The sequence below is a fragment of the Polistes fuscatus genome, unplaced genomic scaffold (genome assembly GCF_010416935.1).
Source record: "Polistes fuscatus isolate 324 unplaced genomic scaffold, CU_Pfus_HIC Scaffold1, whole genome shotgun sequence".
In the NCBI taxonomy this organism is placed as follows: domain Eukaryota; kingdom Metazoa; phylum Arthropoda; class Insecta; order Hymenoptera; family Vespidae; genus Polistes; species Polistes fuscatus.
The window spans coordinates 11,792,965-11,810,390 of record NW_025112997.1 but is presented as its reverse complement, the minus strand read 5'-3'; the positions used below and the strand labels follow the sequence as shown (position 1 = coordinate 11,810,390).

The 17,426-nt window shown below is 44.2% G+C and overlaps 1 protein-coding gene across 1 annotated transcript; it reads right to left on the bottom strand.

The window, feature by feature from the left end:
• Window positions 1-603: 603 nt before the first annotated feature.
• Window positions 604-17,364, bottom strand: LOC122515070 (mucin-17-like). Its single transcript, XM_043632286.1, has 22 exons — window positions 17,355-17,364; window positions 15,037-17,289; window positions 14,856-14,922; window positions 14,425-14,772; window positions 14,033-14,244; window positions 13,560-13,774; window positions 13,173-13,473; window positions 12,741-12,914; window positions 11,446-12,483; window positions 11,158-11,331; window positions 10,294-11,043; window positions 9,862-10,035; window positions 9,574-9,747; window positions 9,286-9,459; window positions 7,302-9,067; window positions 7,086-7,196; window positions 5,507-6,996; window positions 5,241-5,413; window positions 4,824-4,997; window positions 4,219-4,709; window positions 1,096-4,173; window positions 604-1,019 (listed from the first exon to the last, which is right to left on the bottom strand). Exons 1-22 carry the CDS (start codon window positions 17,362-17,364, stop codon window positions 732-734), a joined length of 13,635 nt encoding a protein of 4,544 aa, XP_043488221.1. The 3' UTR covers window positions 604-731.
• Window positions 17,365-17,426: the final 62 nt, after the last annotated feature.

Sequence of the window (17,426 nt, the reverse complement as noted above, 5' to 3'; positions counted from 1 at the left end):
TAAGAATAATGTATATACTTGTCAAATAATAACAAAAAGTATATATATACACGGGCATATATTAACAATAAGTTCTAAATTTTATAAGGATGATGATATTGACGCGTTGAAGTCTCTAGACGGACTTAACTTATCTTATTAAATAACTTAACGTTATTTTTTACATCAAGACTCCTCAAAGTGTAGTCAGCGACTCTATATGAGGCCGGAGACATTTTATTAAAAAATATAAATTCTTAGCTTTGTCACAACCGAAAATTAATTTAAAGATTAGCAACGCTACACTTATAGCGTATTTTCGAATAAATTTAGTTAATGATTTATTCTTCGCAAAAGTTGTAATTTGTATTTCTAGTTTCTATACAATATATATTTCTATATCTAAAGAGTAACGAAGATATTTACTTGGATAAAGAGGGTCATTAAGCAAAAAAGTATAAGAAACCTTGCTTCATATGACAGTCACGTTCTACTAACTGCTAAGATTGATATTGAAAAAAAATGGTTATTTTAATTTAGCAGTAGGAAGTAGATTTATATAAAATTAGTATTTTCATCACATAGTCTACAATGTAATTTTTATTATTTCATTAGATGCTCGCTCATTTTCTATAATTTTTAAAAATATTTCTTAAATGCTGTAATAATTATTGCTTTATTTTACGCAACATAAGGAAGATATTGTTAATGATAATAGTAAATGTAAATGCGTTCTAAGTTTATATAAGATTTTAAGGTAATTGTTTTCCAAAATAAAAAATATTATGATGGGTCATATGCATACTAGAGGAAGATTCCATACGATAATTAGCCCTAACTTTTAAACATTGAGGAAAATATTTTGCAGGCTCGCACTTTCTTGAAAATGGAGAAAATACGTTTTCAGGAGGACATTTATACAGATAACCTCGTAATGAGCCTTTTCGATCGCGTCTACATTTGAAGAATGCATTTGAGCAACCTGGATGATACGGGAAAGATCCTGGGTATGGACAAAGTGGAGTAGACGGTACGCTCAACTGAAAAACAAATTCATTACAAATAAATAAAATTCTAATAAACTTAAAAGTGTCATAAAAGAGATAAAATACTCACAATAGGAACCAAGTTATCCGTCGGACTGACAAGAATGTCTTTACAGCCTAAGAATAAGTAGTTAAACACATTCGCAAGAACACACTGAATTTTCTCTGCGTTGTAAATCATACCATCAGGGCATGCAAACAAGGCAATATTGACGTCTAAATTACTTTCAGATGTGCACTGATAAAAGACATTACAATATTTCGGATGCTTTCGGAATCCAGAAGGACAAACAAGCGCAATTTGATCACCAGTCAATTTTCCAATTGGACATATGTTGTTGTCTTTTGGAGGGTCAGACTCATCATCTATATCTGGAGTAGGAAATTCTTTACTCTTACAATTAGAGCTTGCAACAGCCCATGGGAAATTGCACATAAACAAGTCTTGATCCCAAACACGTCCGTCAGGACACACAAAATCAAACCTAGTAAATAAATTCAGCAAACCAATACGAACACATCTATAAAACTTAGAGCAATCATCTGGATTTGGAAAGAATCCAGGAGATGTACATTCAGAACTATTAGAACGAGAATCTGGAGATATAGGAAGATTTGTTGTTGAAGTATAATCCAATACAGGTTCTACAGAAGAAGAAACAAATGAGCTGGAAGTTGAAACAATTTTGGGAGATAACGTGACTGTAGATGATGAAGATGCAGTTTCTGTTACTTGCTCCGTTGAAGATGATAAAGTAACTTCTGTTTCTGTACTTGGACTTGATGACCTTTCAGCATCTGTTACTGAAACGGAACTAAATCTTTCTGGCGATTCCGTTGAAGTCTGTGTCGACGAAACAAATACTGTTTCAGTAACTCGCTCCGTTGCAGTCGGGGATGTAGCTATTGTTTCTGTACTTGGACTTGATGACCTTTCCGCATCTGTTACCGAAACGGAACTAGATCTTTCTGGCGATTCCGTTGGAGCCTGTGACGATGATACAAATACTGTTTCAGTTACTCGCTCCGTTGCAGTCGGGGATGTACCTATTGTTTCTGTTATTGGACTTGATGACCTTTCAGCATCTGTTACTGAAACGGAACTAGATCTTTCTAGTGATTGCGTTGGAGTCTGTGTCGACGAAACAAATACTGTTTCAGTTACTCGCTCCGTTGCAGTCGGGGATGTAGCTATTGTTTCTGTACTTGGACTTGATGACCTTTCAGCATCTGTTACTGAAACGGAACTAGATCTTTCTGGCGATTCCGTTGGAGTCTGAGTCGATGACGGATATGCAGTTTCTGTTACTCGCTCCGTTGCAGTCGGGGATGTAGCTTCTGTTTCGGAACTTGGACTTGATGATCTTTCAGCATCTGTTACTGAAACGGAACTAGATCTTTCTAGTGATTGCGTTGGAGTCTGTGTCGACGAAACAAATACTGTTTCAGTTACTCGCTCCGTTGCAGTCGGGGATGTAGCTTCTGTTCCGGAACTTGGACTGGATGACAATTCAGCATCTGTTACTGAAACGGAACTAGATCTTTCTGGCGATTCCGTTGGAGTCTGTGTCGACGATACAAATACTGTTTCAGTTACTCGCTCCGTTGCAGTCGTGGATGTAGCTTCTGTTTCGGAACTTGGACTCGATAACCTATCAGCATCTGTTACTGAAACGGAACTTGATCTTTCTGGTGATTCCGTTGGAGTCTGTGTCGATGATGGATATGCAGTTTCTGTTACTCGCTCCGTTGCAGTCGGGGATGTAACTTCTGTTTCGGAACTTGGACTGGATGACCTTTCAGCATCTGTTACTGAAACGGAACTGGATCTTTCTGGCGATTCCGTTGAAGTCTGTGTCGATGATGGATATGCAGTTTCTGTTACTCGCTCCGTTGCAGTCGGGGATGTAACTTCTGTTTCGGAACTTGGACTGGATGACCTTTCAGCATCTGTTACTGAAACGGAACTGGATCTTTCTGGCGATTCCGTTGAAGTCTGTGTCGATGATGGATATGCAGTTTCTGTTACTCGCTCCGTTGCAGTCGGGGATGTAGCTTCTGTTCCGGAACTTGGACTGGATGACAATTCAGCATCTGTTACTGAAACAGAACTTGATCTTTCTGGCGATTCCGTTGGAGTCTGAGTCGATGACGGATATGCAGTTTCTGTTACTCGCTCCGTTGCAGTCGGGGATATAGCTTCTGTTTCGGAACTTGGACTTGATGATCTTTCAGCATCTGTTACTGAAACGGAACTAGATCTTTCTGGCGATTCCGTTGGAGTCTGTGTCGACGATACAAATACTGTTTCAGTTACTCGCTCCGTTGCAGTCGAGGATGTAGCTTCTGTTTCGGAACTTGGACTCGATGACCTATCAGCATCTGTTACTGAAACGGAACTTGATCTTTCTGGTGATTCCGTTGCAGTCTGTGTCGATGATGGATATGCAGTTTCTGTTACTCGCTCCGTTGCAGTCGGGGATGTAGCTTCTGTTTCGGAACTTGGACTTGATGACCTTTCAGCATCTGTTACTGAAACGGAACTGGATCTTTCAGGCGATTCCGTTGAAGTCTGTGTCGATGATGGATATGCAGTTTCTGTTACTCGCTCCGTTGCAGTCGGGGATGTAGCTTCTGTTCCGGAACTTGGACTGGATGACCTTTCAGCATCTGTTACTAAAACAGAACTTGATCTTTCTGGCGATTCCGTTGGAGTCTGTGTCGATGATGGATATGCAGTTTCTGTTACTCGCTCCGTTGCAGTCGGGGATGTAGCTTCTGTTTCGGAACTTGGACTTGATGACATTTCAGCATTTGTTACTGAAACGGAACTAGATCTTTCTGGCGATTCCGTTGGAGTCTGTGACGATGATACAAATACTGTTTCAGTTACACGCTTCGTTGCAGTCGGAGATGTACCTATTGTTTCTGTACTTGGACTTGATGACCTTTCAGCATCTGTTACCGAAACGGAACTAGATCTTTCTGGTGATTTCGTTGGAGTCTGTGTCGATGATGAATATGCAGTTTCTGTTACTCGCTCCGTTGTAGATGGGGATGTAGCTTCTTTTTCGGAACTTGGACTCGTTGATCTATCAGCATCTGTTACCGAAACGGAACTAGATCTTTCTGGCGATTCCGTTGGAGTCTGTGACGATGATACAAATACTGTTTCAGTAACTCGCTCCGTTGCAGTCGGGGATGTAGCTTCTGTTTCGGAACTTGGACTCGATGACATTTCCGCATCTGTTACCGAAACGGAACTAGATCTTTCTAGTGATTTCGTTGGAGACTGTGACGATGATACAAATACTGTTTCAGTTACTCGCTCCGTTGCAGTCGGGGATGTACCTATTGTTTCGGTACTTGGACTTGATGACCTTTCAGCATCTGTTACTGAATCGGAACTAGATCTTTCTGGCGATTCCGTTGGAGTCTGTGTCGACGATACAAATACTGTTTCAGTCTCTCGCTCCGCTGCAGTCGGGGATGTAGCTATTGTTTCTGTACTTGGACTTGATGACCTTTCCGCATCTGTTACCGAAACGGAACTAGATCTTTCTGGTGATTTCGTTGGAGTCTGTGTCGATGATGGATATGGAGTTTCTATTACTCGCTCCGTTGTAGACTGGGATATAGCTTCTGTTTCGGAACTTGGACTTGATGACCTTTCCGCATCTGTTACTGAAACGGAACTAGATCTTTCTGGCGATTCCGTTGGAGTCTGTGTCGACGATACAAATACTGTTTCAGTTACTCGCTCCGTTGCAGTCGGGGATGTAGCTATTGTTTCTGTACTTGGACTTGATGACCTTTCCGCATCTGTTACCGAAACGGAACTAGATCTTTCTGGTGATTTCGTTGGAGTCTGTGTCGATGATGGATATGCAGTTTCTGTTACTCGCTCCGTTGCAGTCGGGGATGTAGCTTCTGTTTCGGAACTTGGACTTGATGACCTTTCCGCATCTGTTACTGAAACGGAACTAGATCTTTCTGGCGATTCCGTTGGAGTCTGTGACGGTGATACAAATACTGTTTCAGTTACTCGCTCCGTTGCAGTCGGAGATGTAGCTTCTGTTTCGGAACTTGGACTCGATGACCTATCAACATCTGTTACTGAAACGGAACTAGATCTTTCTGGCGATTCCGTTGGAGTCTGTGACGATGATACAAATACTGTTTCAGTTACTCGCTCCGTTGCAGTCGGGGATGTACCTATTGTTTCGGTACTAGGACTTGATGACCTTTCAGCATCTGTTACTGAATCGGAACTAGATCTTTCTGGCGATTCCGTTGGAGTTTGTGTCGACGATACAAATACTGTTTCAGTTACTCGTTCAGTTGCAGTCGGGGATGTAGCTATTGTTTCTGTACTTGGACTTGATGACCTATCTGAATCTGTTACTGAAACGGAACTAGATATTTCTGGCGATTCCGTTGGAGTCTGTGACGATGATACAAATACTGTTTCAGTAACTCGCTCAGTTGCAGTCGGGGATGTAGCTTCTGTTTCGGAACTTGGACTCGATGACCTATCAGCATCTGTTACTGAAACGGAACTAGATCTTTCTGGCGATATAGTTGGAGTCTGTGACGATGATACAAATACTGTTTCAGTAACTCGCTCAGTTGCAGTCGGGGATGTAGCTTCTGTTTCGGAACTTGGACTCGATGACCTATCAGCATCTGTTACTAAAACGGAACTAGATCTTTCTGGCGATATAGTTGGAGTCTGTGACGATGATACAAATACTGTTTCAGTTACTCGTTCCGTTGCAGTCGGGGATGTAGCTATTATTTCTGTACTTGGACTTGATGACCTTTCCGCATCTGTTACCGAAACGGAACTAGATCTTTCTGGTGATTTCGTTGGAGTCTGTGTCGATGATGGATATGGAGTTTCTATTGCTCGCTCTGTTGTAGACTGGGTTATAGCTTCTGTTTCGAAACTTGGACTCGATGACCTTTCAGCATCTGTTACTGAAACGGAACTAGATCTTTCTGGCGATTCCGTTGGAGTCTGTGTCGACGATACAAATACTGTTTCAGTCACTCGCTCCGTTGCAGTCGGGGATGTAGCTATTGTTTCTGTACTTGGACTTGATGACCTTTCAGCATCTGTTACTGAAACGGAACTAGATCTTTCTGGCGATTCCGTTTGAGTTTGTGTCGACGATACAAATACTGTTTCAGTTACTCGCTCCGTTGCAGTCGGGGATGTTGCTTCTGTTTCGGTACTTGGACTCAATGACCTATCAGTATCTGTTACTGAAACGGAACTTGATCTTTCTGGTGATTCCGTTGGAGTCTGTTTCGATGATGGATATGCAGTTCCGGTTACTCGCTCCGTTGCAGTCGGGGATGTAGCTATTGTTTCTGTACTTGGACTTGATGACCTTTCCGCATCTGTTACCGAAAAAGAACTAGATCTTTCTGGCGTTTCCGTTCGTGTCTGTGTCGGCGATACAAATACTGTTTCAGTTACTCGCTCCGTTGCAGTCGGGGATGTAGCTTCAGTTTTGGAGCTTGGACTCGATGACCTATCAGCATCTGTTACTGAAACGGAACTAGTTCTTTCTGACGGTTTCGTCGGAGTCTGTGTCGATGATGGATATGGAGTTTCTGTTATTCGTTCCGTTGTAGACTGGGATATAGCTTCTGTTTCGAAACTTGGACTCGATGACCTTTCAGCATCTGTTACTGAAACGGAACTAGATCTTTCTGGCGATTCCGTTGGAGTCTGTGTCGACGATACAAATACTGTTTCTGTAACTCGCTCCGTTGCAGACGGGAATGTAGCTTCTGTTTCGGAACTTGGACTCGATGACCTATCAGCATCTGTTACTGAAACAGAACTAGATCTTTCTGTTGATTTGTCGGAGTCTGTGTCGATGATGGATATGCAGTTCCGGTTACTCGCTCCGTTGCAGTCGGGGATGTAGCTATTGTTTCTGTACTTGGAATTGATGACCTTTCCTCATCTGTTACCGAAACGGAACTAGATCTTTCTGGTGATTTCGTTGGAGTCTGTGTCGACGATACAAATACTGTTTCAGTTACTCGCTCCGTTGCAGTCGGGGATGTAGCTTTTGTTTCGGAACTTGGACTCGATGACCTATCAGCATCTGTTACTGATACGGAACTAGATCTTTCTGGCGATTCCGTTGGAGTCTGTGACGATGATACAAATACTGTTTCAGTTACTCGCTCCGTTGCAGTCGGGGATGTAGCTATTGTTTCTGTACTTAAACTTGATGACCTTTCAGCATCCGTTACCGAAACGGAACTAGATCTTTCTGGCGATTCCTTTGGAGTCTGTGTCGACGATACAAATACTGTTTCAGTCACTCGCTCCGTTGCAGTCGGGGATGTAGCTATTGTTTCTGTACTTGGACTTGATGACCTTTCAGCATCTGTTACTGAAACGGAACTAGATCTTTCTGGCGATTCCGTTGGAGTTTGTGTCGACGATACAAATACTGTTTCAGTTACTCGCTCCGTTGCAGTCGGGGATGTAGCTTTTGTTTCGGAACTTGGACTTGATGACCTTTCAGCATCTGTTACTGAGACGGAACTAGATCTTTCTAGCGATTTCGTTGGAGTTTGTGTCGACGATACAAATACTGTTTCAGTTACTCGCTCCGTTGCAGTCGGGGATGTTGCTTCTGTTTCGGTACTTGGACTCAATGACGTATCAGTATCTGTTACTGAAACAGAACTTGATCTTTCTGGTGATTCCGTTGGAGTCTGTGTCGATGATGGATATGCAGTTTCTGTTACTCGCTCCGTTGCAGTCGGGGATGTAGCTCCTGTTTCGGAACTTGGACTTGATGACCTTTCCGCATCTGTTACTGAAACGGAACTAGATCTTTCTGGCGATTCCGTTGGAGTTTGTGTCGACGATACAAATACTGTTTCAGTTACTCGCTCCGTTGCAGTCGGGGATGTAGCTTCTGTTTCGGAACTTGGACTCGATGACCTATCAGCATCTGTTACTGAAACGGAACTAGATCTTTCTGGCGATTCCGTTGGAGTCTGTGACGATGATGGATATGCAGTTTCTGTTACTCGCTCCGTTGCAGTCGGGGATGTAGCTTCTGTTTCGGAACTTGGACTTGATGACCTTTCAGCATCTGTTACTGAAACGGAACTAGATCTTTCTGGCGGTTCCGTTTGAGTTTGTGTCGACGATACAAATACTGTTTCAGTTACTCGCTCCGTTGCAGTCGGGGATGTTTCTTCTGTTTCGGTACTTGGACTCAATGACCTATCAGTATCTGTTACTGAAACGGAACTTGATCTTTCTGGTGATTCCGTTGGAGTCTGTTTCGATGATGGATATGCAGTTCCGGTTACTCGCTCCGTTGCAGTCGGGGATGTAGCTATTGTTTCTGTACTTGGACTTGATGACCTTTCCGCATCTGTTACCGAAACAGAACTAGATCTTTCTGGCGTTTCCGTTCGTGTCTGTGTCGACGATACAAATACTGTTTCAGTTACTCGCTCCGTTGCAGTCGGGGATGTAGCTATTGTTTCTGTACTTGGACTTGATGACCTATCAGCATCTGTTACTGAAACGGAACTAGTTCTTTCTGACGGTTTCGTCAGAGTCTGTGTCGATGATGGATATGGAGTTTCTGTTACTCGCTCCGTTGCAGACTGGGATGTAGCTTCTGTTTCAAAACTTGGACTCGATGACCTATCAGCATCTATAACTGAAACGGAACTAGATCTATCTGGCGATTCCGTTGGACTCTGTGACGATGATACAAATACTGTTTCAGTTACTCGCCCCGTTGCAGTCGGGGATGTAGCTATTGTTTCTGTACTTGGACTTGATGACCTTTCAGCATCTGTTACTGAAACGGAACTAGATCTTTCTGGCGATTCCGTTGGAGTTTGTGTCGACGATACAAATACTGTTTCAGTTACTCGCTCCGTTGCAGTCGGGGATGTTGCTTCTGTTTCGGTACTTGGACTCAATGACCTATCAGTATCTGTTACTGAAACGGAACTTGATCTTCTGGTGATTCCGTTGGAGTCTGTGTTGATGATGGATATGCAGTTTCTGTTACTCGCTCCTTTGCAGTCGGGGATGTAGCTTTTGTTTCGGAACTTGGACTTGATGACCTTTCCGCATCTGTTACTGAAACGGAACTAGATCTTTCTGGCGATTCCGTTGGAGTCTGTGACGATGATACAAATACTGTTTCAGTTACTCGCTCCGTTGCAGTCGGGGATGTAGCTATTGTTTCTGTACTTGGACTTGATGACCTTTCAGCATCTGTTACTGAAACGGAACTAGATCTTTCTGGCGATTCCGTTGGAGTTTGTGTCGACGATACAAATACTGTTTCAGTTACTCGCTCCGTTGCAGTCGGGGATGTTGCTTCTGTTTCGGTACTTGGACTCGATGACCTATCAGCATCTGTTACTGAAACGGAACTAGATCTTTCTGGCGATTCCGTTGGAGTCTGTGACGATGATACAAATACTGTTTCAGTTACTCGCTCCGTTGCAGTCGGGGATGTTGCTTCTGTTTCGGTACTTGGACTCAATGACTTATCAGTATCTGTTACTGAAACGGAACTTGATCTTTCTGGTGATTCCGTTGGAGTCTGTGTCGATGATGGATATGCAGTTTCTGTTACTCGCTCCGTTGCAGTCGGGGATGTAGCTCCTGTTTCGGAACTTGGACTTGATGACCTTTCCGCATCTGTTACTGAAACGGAACTAGATCTTTCTGGCGATTCCGTTGGAGTCTGTGACGATGATACAAATACTGTTTTAGTTACCCGCTCCGTTGCAGTCGGGGATGTAGCTTCTGTTTCGGAACTTGGACTCGATGACCTATCAGCATCTGTTACTGAAACGGGACTAGATCTTTCTGGCGATTCCGTACGAGTCTGTGACGATGATGGATATGCAGTTTCTGTTACTCGCTCCGTTGCAGTCGGGGATGTAGCTTCTGTTTCGGAACTTGGACTTGATGACCTTTCCGCATCTGTTACTGAAACGGAACTAGATCTTTCTGCCGATTCCGTTGGAGTCTGTGACGATGATACAAATACTGTTTCAGTTACTCGCTCCGTTGCAGTCGGGGATGTAGCTTCTGTTTCGGAACTTGGACTCGATGACCTATCAGCATCTGTTACTGAAACGGAACTAGATCTTTCTGGCGATTCCGTTGGAGTCTGTGACGATGATACAAATACTGTTTCAGTTACTCGCTCCGTTGCAGTCGGGGATGTTGCTTCTGTTTCGGTACTTGGACTCAATGACCTATCAGTATCTGTTACTGAAACGGAACTTGATCTTTCTGGCGATTCCGTAGGAGTCTGTGACGATGATGGATATGCAGTTTCTGTTACTCGCTCCGTTGCAGTCGGGGATGTAGCTTCTGTTTCGGAACTTGGACTTGATGACCTTTCCGCATCTGTTACTGAAACGGAACTAGATCTTTCTGCCGATTCCGTTGGAGTCTGTGACGATGATACAAATACTGTTTCAGTTACTCGCTCCGTTGCAGTCGGGGATGTAGCTTCTGTTTCGGAACTTGGACTCGATGACCTATCAGCATCTGTTACTGAAACGGAACTAGATCTTTCTGGCGATTCCGTTGGAGTCTGTGACGATGATACAAATACTGTTTCAGTTACTCGCTCCGTTGCAGTCGGGGATGTTGCTTCTGTTTCGGTACTTGGACTCAATGACCTATCAGTATCTGTTACTGAAACGGAACTTGATCTTTCTGGTGATTCCGTTGGAGTCTGTGTCGAAGATTGATATGCAGTTTCTGTTACTCGCTCCGTTGCAGTCGGGTATGTAGCTTCTGTTTCGGAACTTGGACTTGATGACCTTTCCGCATCTGTTACTGAAACGGAACTAGATCTTTCTGGCGATTCCGTTGGAGTCTGTGACGATGATACAAATACTGTTTCAGTTACTCGCTCCGTTGCAGTCGGGGATGTAGCTTCTGTTTCGGAACTTGGACTCGATGACCTATCAGCATCTGTTACTGAAACAGAACTAGATCTTTCTGGCGATTCCGTTGGAGTCTGTGACGATGATACAAATACTGTTTCAGTTACTCGCTCCGTTGCAGTCGGGGATGTTGCTTCTGTTTCGGTACTTGGACTCAATGACTTATCAGTATCTGTTACTGAAACGGAACTTGATCTTTCTGGTGATTCCGTTGGAGTCTGTGTCGATGATGGATATGCAGTTTCTGTTACTCGCTCCGTTGCAGTCGGGGATGTAGCTTCTGTTTCGGAACTTGGACTTGATGACCTTTCCGCATCTGTTACTGAAACGGAACTAGATCTTTCTGGCGATTCCGTTGGAGTCTGTGACGATGATACAAATACTGTTTCAGTTACTCGCTCCGTTGCAGTCGGGGATGAAGCTTCTGTTTCGGAACTTGGACTCGATGACCTATCAGCATCTGTTACTGAAACGGAACTAGATCTTTCTGGCGATTCCGTTGGGGTCTGTGACGATGATACAAATACTGTTTCAGTTACTCGCTCCGTTGCAGTCGGGGATGTAGCTATTGTTTCTGTACTTGGACTTGATGACCTTTCAGCATCTGTTACTGAAACGGAACTAGATCTTTCTGGCAATTCCGTTGGAGTTTGTGTCGACGATACAAATACTGTTTCAGTTACTCGCTCCGTTGCAGTCGGGGATGTTGCTTCTGTTTCGGTACTTGGACTCAATGACCTATCAGTATCTGTTACTGAAACGGAACTTGATCTTTCTGGTGATTCCGTTGGAGTCTGTGTCGATGATGGATATGCAGTTTCTGTTACTCGCTCCGTTGCAGTCGGGGATGTAGCTTTTGTTTCGGAACTTGGACTTGATGACCTTTCCGCATCTGTTACTGAAACGGAACTAGATCTTTCTGGCGATTCCGTTGGAGTCTGTGACGATGATACAAATACTGTTTCAGTTACTCGCTCCGTTGCAGTCGGGGATGAAGCTTCTGTTTCGGAACTTGGACTCGATGACCTATCAGCATCTGTTACTGAAACGGAACTAGATCTTTCTGGCGATTCCGTTGGGGTCTGTGACGATGATACAAATACTGTTTCAGTTACTCGCTCCGTTGCAGTCGGGGATGTAGCTATTGTTTCTGTACTTGGACTTGATGACCTTTCAGCATCTGTTACTGAAACGGAACTAGATCTTTCTGGCAATTCCGTTGGAGTTTGTGTCGACGATAAAAATACTGTTTCAGTTACTCGCTCCGTTGCAGTCGGGGATGTTGCTTCTGTTTCGGTACTTGGACTCAATGACCTATCAGTATCTGTTACTGAAACGGAACTTGATCTTCCTGGTGATTCCGTTGGAGTCTGTGTCGATGATGGATATGCAGTTTCTGTTACTCGCTCCGTTGCAGTCGGGGATGTAGCTTTTGTTTCGGAACTTGGACTTGATGACCTTTCCGCATCTGTTACTGAAACGGAACTAGATCTTTCTGGCGATTCCGTTGGAGTCTGTGACGATGATACAAATACTGTTTCAGTTACTCGCTCCGTTGCAGTCGGGGATGTAGCTATTGTTTCTGTACTTGGACTTGATGACCTTTCAGCATCTGTTACTGAAACGGAACTAGATCTTTCTGGCGATTCCGTTGGAGTTTGTGTCGACGATACAAAACTGTTTCAGTTACTCGCTCCGTTGTAGTCGGGGATGTTGCTTCTGTTTCGGTACTTGGACTCAATGACTTATCAGTATCTGTTACTGAAACGGAACTTGATCTTTCTGGTGATTCCGTTGGAGTCTGTGTCGATGATGGATATGCAGTTTCTGTTACTCGCTCCGTTGCAGTCGGGGATGTAGCTTCTGTTTCGGAACTTGGACTTGATGACCTTTCCGCATCTGTTACTGAAACGGAACTAGATCTTTCTGGCGATTCCGTTGGAGTCTGTGACGATGATACAAATACTGTTTCAGTTACTCGCTCCGTTGCAGTCGGGGATGTAGCTTCTGTTTCGAAACTTGGACTCGATGACCTATCAGCATCTGTTACTGAAACGGAACTAGATCTTTCTGGCGATTCCGTTGGAGTCTGTGACGATGATACAAATACTGTTTTAGTTACTCGCTCCGTTGCAGTCGGGGATGTAGCTATTGTTTCTGTACTTGGACTTGATGACCTTTCAGCATCTGTTACTGAAACGGAACTAGATCTTTCTGGCGATTCCGTTGGAGTTTGTGTCGACGATACAAATACTGTTTCAGTTACTCGCTCCGTTGCAGTCGGGGATGTTGCTTCTGTTTCGGTACTTGGACTCAATGACCTATCAGTATCTGTTACTGAAACGGAACTTGATCTTTCTGGTGATTCCGTTGGAGTCTGTGTCGATGATGGATATGCAGTTTCTGTTACTCGCTCCGTTGCAGTCGGGGATGTAGCTTTGTTTCGGAACTTGGACTTGATGACCTTTCCGCATCTGTTACTGAAACAGAACTAGATCTTTCTGGCGATTCCGTTGGAGTCTGTGACGATGATACAATACTTTCAGTTACTCGCTCCGTTGCAGTCGGGGATGTTGCTTCTGTTTCGGTACTTGGACTCAATGACGTATCAGTATCTGTTACTGAAACGGAACTTGATCTTTCTGGTGATTCCGTTGGAGTCTGTGTCGATGATGGATATGCAGTTTCTGTTACTCGCTCCGTTGCAGTCGGGGATGTAGCTCCTGTTTCGGAACTTGGACTTGATGACCTTTCCGCATCTGTTACTGAAACGGAACTAGATCTTTCTGGCGATTCCGTTGGAGTCTGTGACGATGATACAAATACTGTTTCAGTTACTCGCTCCGTTGCAGTCGGGGATGTAGCTTCTGTTTCGGAACTTGGACTCGATGACCTATCAGCATCTGTTACTGAAACGGAACTAGATCTTTCTGGCGATTCCGTTGGAGTCTGTGACGATGATACAAATACTGTTTCAGTTACTCGCTCCGTTGCAGTCGGGGATGTTGCTTCTGTTTCGGTACTTGGACTCAATGACTTATCAGTATCTGTTACTGAAACGGAACTTGATCTTTCTGGTAATTCCGTTGGAGTCTGTGTCGATGGATATGCAGTTTCTGTTACTCGCTCCGTTGCAGTCGGGGATGTAGCTTCTGTTTCGGAACTTGGACTTGATGACCTTACCGCATCTGTTACTGAAACGGAACTAGATCTTTCTGGCGATTTCCGTTGGAGTCTGTGACGATGATACAACTACTGTTTCAGTTACTCGCTCCGTTGCAGTCGGGATGTAGCTTCTGTTACGGAACTTGGACTCGATGACCTATCAGCATCTGTTACTGAAACGGAACTAGATCTTTCTGGCGATTCCGTTGGAGTCTGTGACGATGATACAAATACTGTTTCAGTTACTCGCTCCGTTGCAGTCGGGGATGTAGCTATTGTTTCTGTACTTGGACTTGATGACCTTTCAGCATCTGTTACTGAAACGGAACTAGATCTTTCTTGGCGATTCCGTTGGTGTTTGTGTCGACGATACAAATACTGTTTCAGTAACTCGCTTCGTTGCAGTCGGGGATGTTGCTTCTGTTTCGGTACTTGGACGCAATGACCTATCACATCTGTTACTAAAACGGAACTTGATCTTTCTGGTGATTCCGTTGGAGTCTGTGTCGATGATGGATATGCAGTTTTTGTACTCGCTCCGTTGCAGTCGGGGATGTAGCTTCTGTTTCGGAACTTGGACTTGATGACCTTTCCGCATCTGTTACTGAAACGGAACTAGATCTTTCTGGCGATTCCGTTGGAGTCTGTGACGATGATACAAATACTGTGTCAGTTACTCGCTCCGTTGCAGTCGGGGATGTAGCTTCTGTTTCGGAACTTGGACTCGATGACCTATCAGCATCTGTTACTGAAACGGAACTAGATTTTTCTGGCGATTCCGTTGGAGTCTGTGACGATGATACAAATACTGTTTCAGTTACTCGCTCCGTTGCAGTCGGGGATGTAGCTATTGTTTCTGTACTTGGACTTGATGACCTTTCAGCATCTGTTACTGAAACGGAACTAGATCTTTCTGGCGATACCGTTGGAGTTTGTGTCGACGATACAAATACTGTTTCAGTTACTCGCTCCGATGCAGTCGGGGATGTTGCTTCTGTTTGGGTACTTGGACGCAATGACCTATCAGTATCTGTTACTGAAACGGAACTTGATCTTTCTGGTGATTCCGTTGGAGTCTGTGTCGATGATGGATATGGAGTTTCTGTTACTCGCTCCGTTGCAGTCGGGGATGTAGCTTCTGTTTTGGAACTTGGACTTGATGACCTTTCCGCATCTGTTACTGAAACGGAACTAGATCTTTCTGGCGATTCCGTTGGAGTCTGTGACGATGATACAAATACTGTTTCAGTTACTCGCTCCGTTGCAGTCGGGGATGTTGCTTCTGTTTCGGTACTTGGACTCAATGACGTATCAGTATCTGTTACTGAAACGGAACTTGATCTTTCTGGTGATTCCGTTGGAGTCTGTGTCGATGATGGATATGCAGTTTCTGTTACTCGCTCCGTTGCAGTCGGGGATGTAGCTTCTGTTTCGGAACTTGGACTTGATGACCTTTCCGCATCTGTTACTGAAACGGAACTAGATCTTTCTGGCGATTCCGTTGGAGTCTGTGACGATGATACAAATACTGTTTCAGTTACTCGCTCCGTTGCAGTCGGGGATGTAGCTTCTGTTTCGGAACTTGGACTCGATGACCTATCAGCATCTGTTACTGAAACGGAACTAGATTTTTCTGGCGATTCCGTTGGAGTCTGTGACGATGATACAAATACTGTTTCAGTTACTCGCTCCGTTGCAGTCGGGGATGTAGCTATTGTTTCTGTACTTGGACTTGATGACCTTTCAGCATCTGTTACTGAAACGGAACTAGATCTTTCTGGCGATACCGTTGGAGTTTGTGTCGACGATACAAATACTGTTTCAGTTACTCGCTCCGATGCAGTCGGGGATGTTGCTTCTGTTTCGGTACTTGGACGCAATGACCTATCAGTATCTGTTACTGAAACGGAACTAGATCTTTCTGGCGATACCGTTGGAGTTTGTGTCGACGATACAAATACTGTTTCAGTTACTCGCTCCGATGCAGTCGGGGATGTTGCTTCTGTTTCGGTACTTGGACGCAATGACCTATCAGTATCTGTTACTGAAACGGAACTTGATCTTTCTGGTGATTCCGTTGGAGTCTGTGTCGATGATGGATATGCAGTTTCTGTTACTCGCTCCGTTGCAGTCGGGGATGTAGCTTCTGTTTCGGAACTTGGACTTGATGACCTTTCCGCATCTGTTACTGAAACGGAACTAGATCTTTCTGGCGATTCCGTTGGAGTCTGTGACGATGATACAAATACTGTTTCAGTTACTCGCTCCGTTGCAGTCGGGGATGTTGCTTCTGTTTCGGTACTTGGACTCAATGACGTATCAGTATCTGTTACTGAAACGGAACTTGATCTTTCTGGTGATTCCGTTGGAGTCTGTGTCGATGATGGATATGCAGTTTCTGTTACTCGCTCCGTTGCAGTCGGGGATGTAGCTTCTGTTTCGGAACTTGGACTTGATGACCTTTCCGCATCTGTTACTGAAACGGAACTAGATCTTTCTGGCGATTCCGTTGGAGTCTGTGACGATGATACAAATACTGTTTCAGTTACTCGCTCCGTTGCAGTCGGGGATGTAGCTTCTGTTTCGGAACTTGGACTCGATGACCTATCAGCATCTGTTACTGAAACGGAACTAGATCTTTCTGGCGATTCCGTTGGAGTCTGTGACGATGATACAAATACTGTTTCAGTTACTCGCTCCGTTGCAGTCGGGGATGTAGCTATTGTTTCTGTACTTGGACTTGATGACCTTTCAGCATCTGTTACTGAAACGGAACTAGATCTTTCTGGCGATTCCGTTGGTGTTTGTGTCGACGATACAAATACTGTTTCAGTAACTCGCTCCGTTGCAGTCGGGGATGTTGCTTCTGTTTCGGTACTTGGACGCAATGACCTATCAGTATCTGTTACTAAAACGGAACTTGATCTTTCTGGTGATTCCGTTGGAGTCTGTGTCGATGATGGATATGCAGTTTCTGTTACTCGCTCCGTTGCAGTCGGGGATGTAGCTTCTGTTTCGGAACTTGGACTTGATGACCTTTCCGCATCTGTTACTGAAACAGAACTAGATCTTTCTGGCGATTCCGTTGGAGTCTGTGACGATGATACAAATACTGTTTCAGTTACTCGCTCCGTTGCAGTCGGGGATGTAGCTTTTGTTTCGGAACTTGAACTCGATGACCTATCAGCATCTGTTACTGAAACGGAACTAGATTTTTCTGGCGATTCCGTTGGAGTCTGTGACGATGATACA

Coding starts and splice junctions, on each gene's coding strand:
- LOC122515070 (XM_043632286.1), bottom strand. Junction 12,915..13,172: donor TGAAAGGTCATCAAGTCCAA/GTACAGAAACAA, acceptor GTTCCGTTTCAG/TAACAGATGCGGAAAGGTCA. Junction 9,068..9,285: donor TGAAAGGTCATCAAGTCCAA/GTACAGAAACAA, acceptor TCATCAACACAG/ACTCCAACGGAATCACCAGA.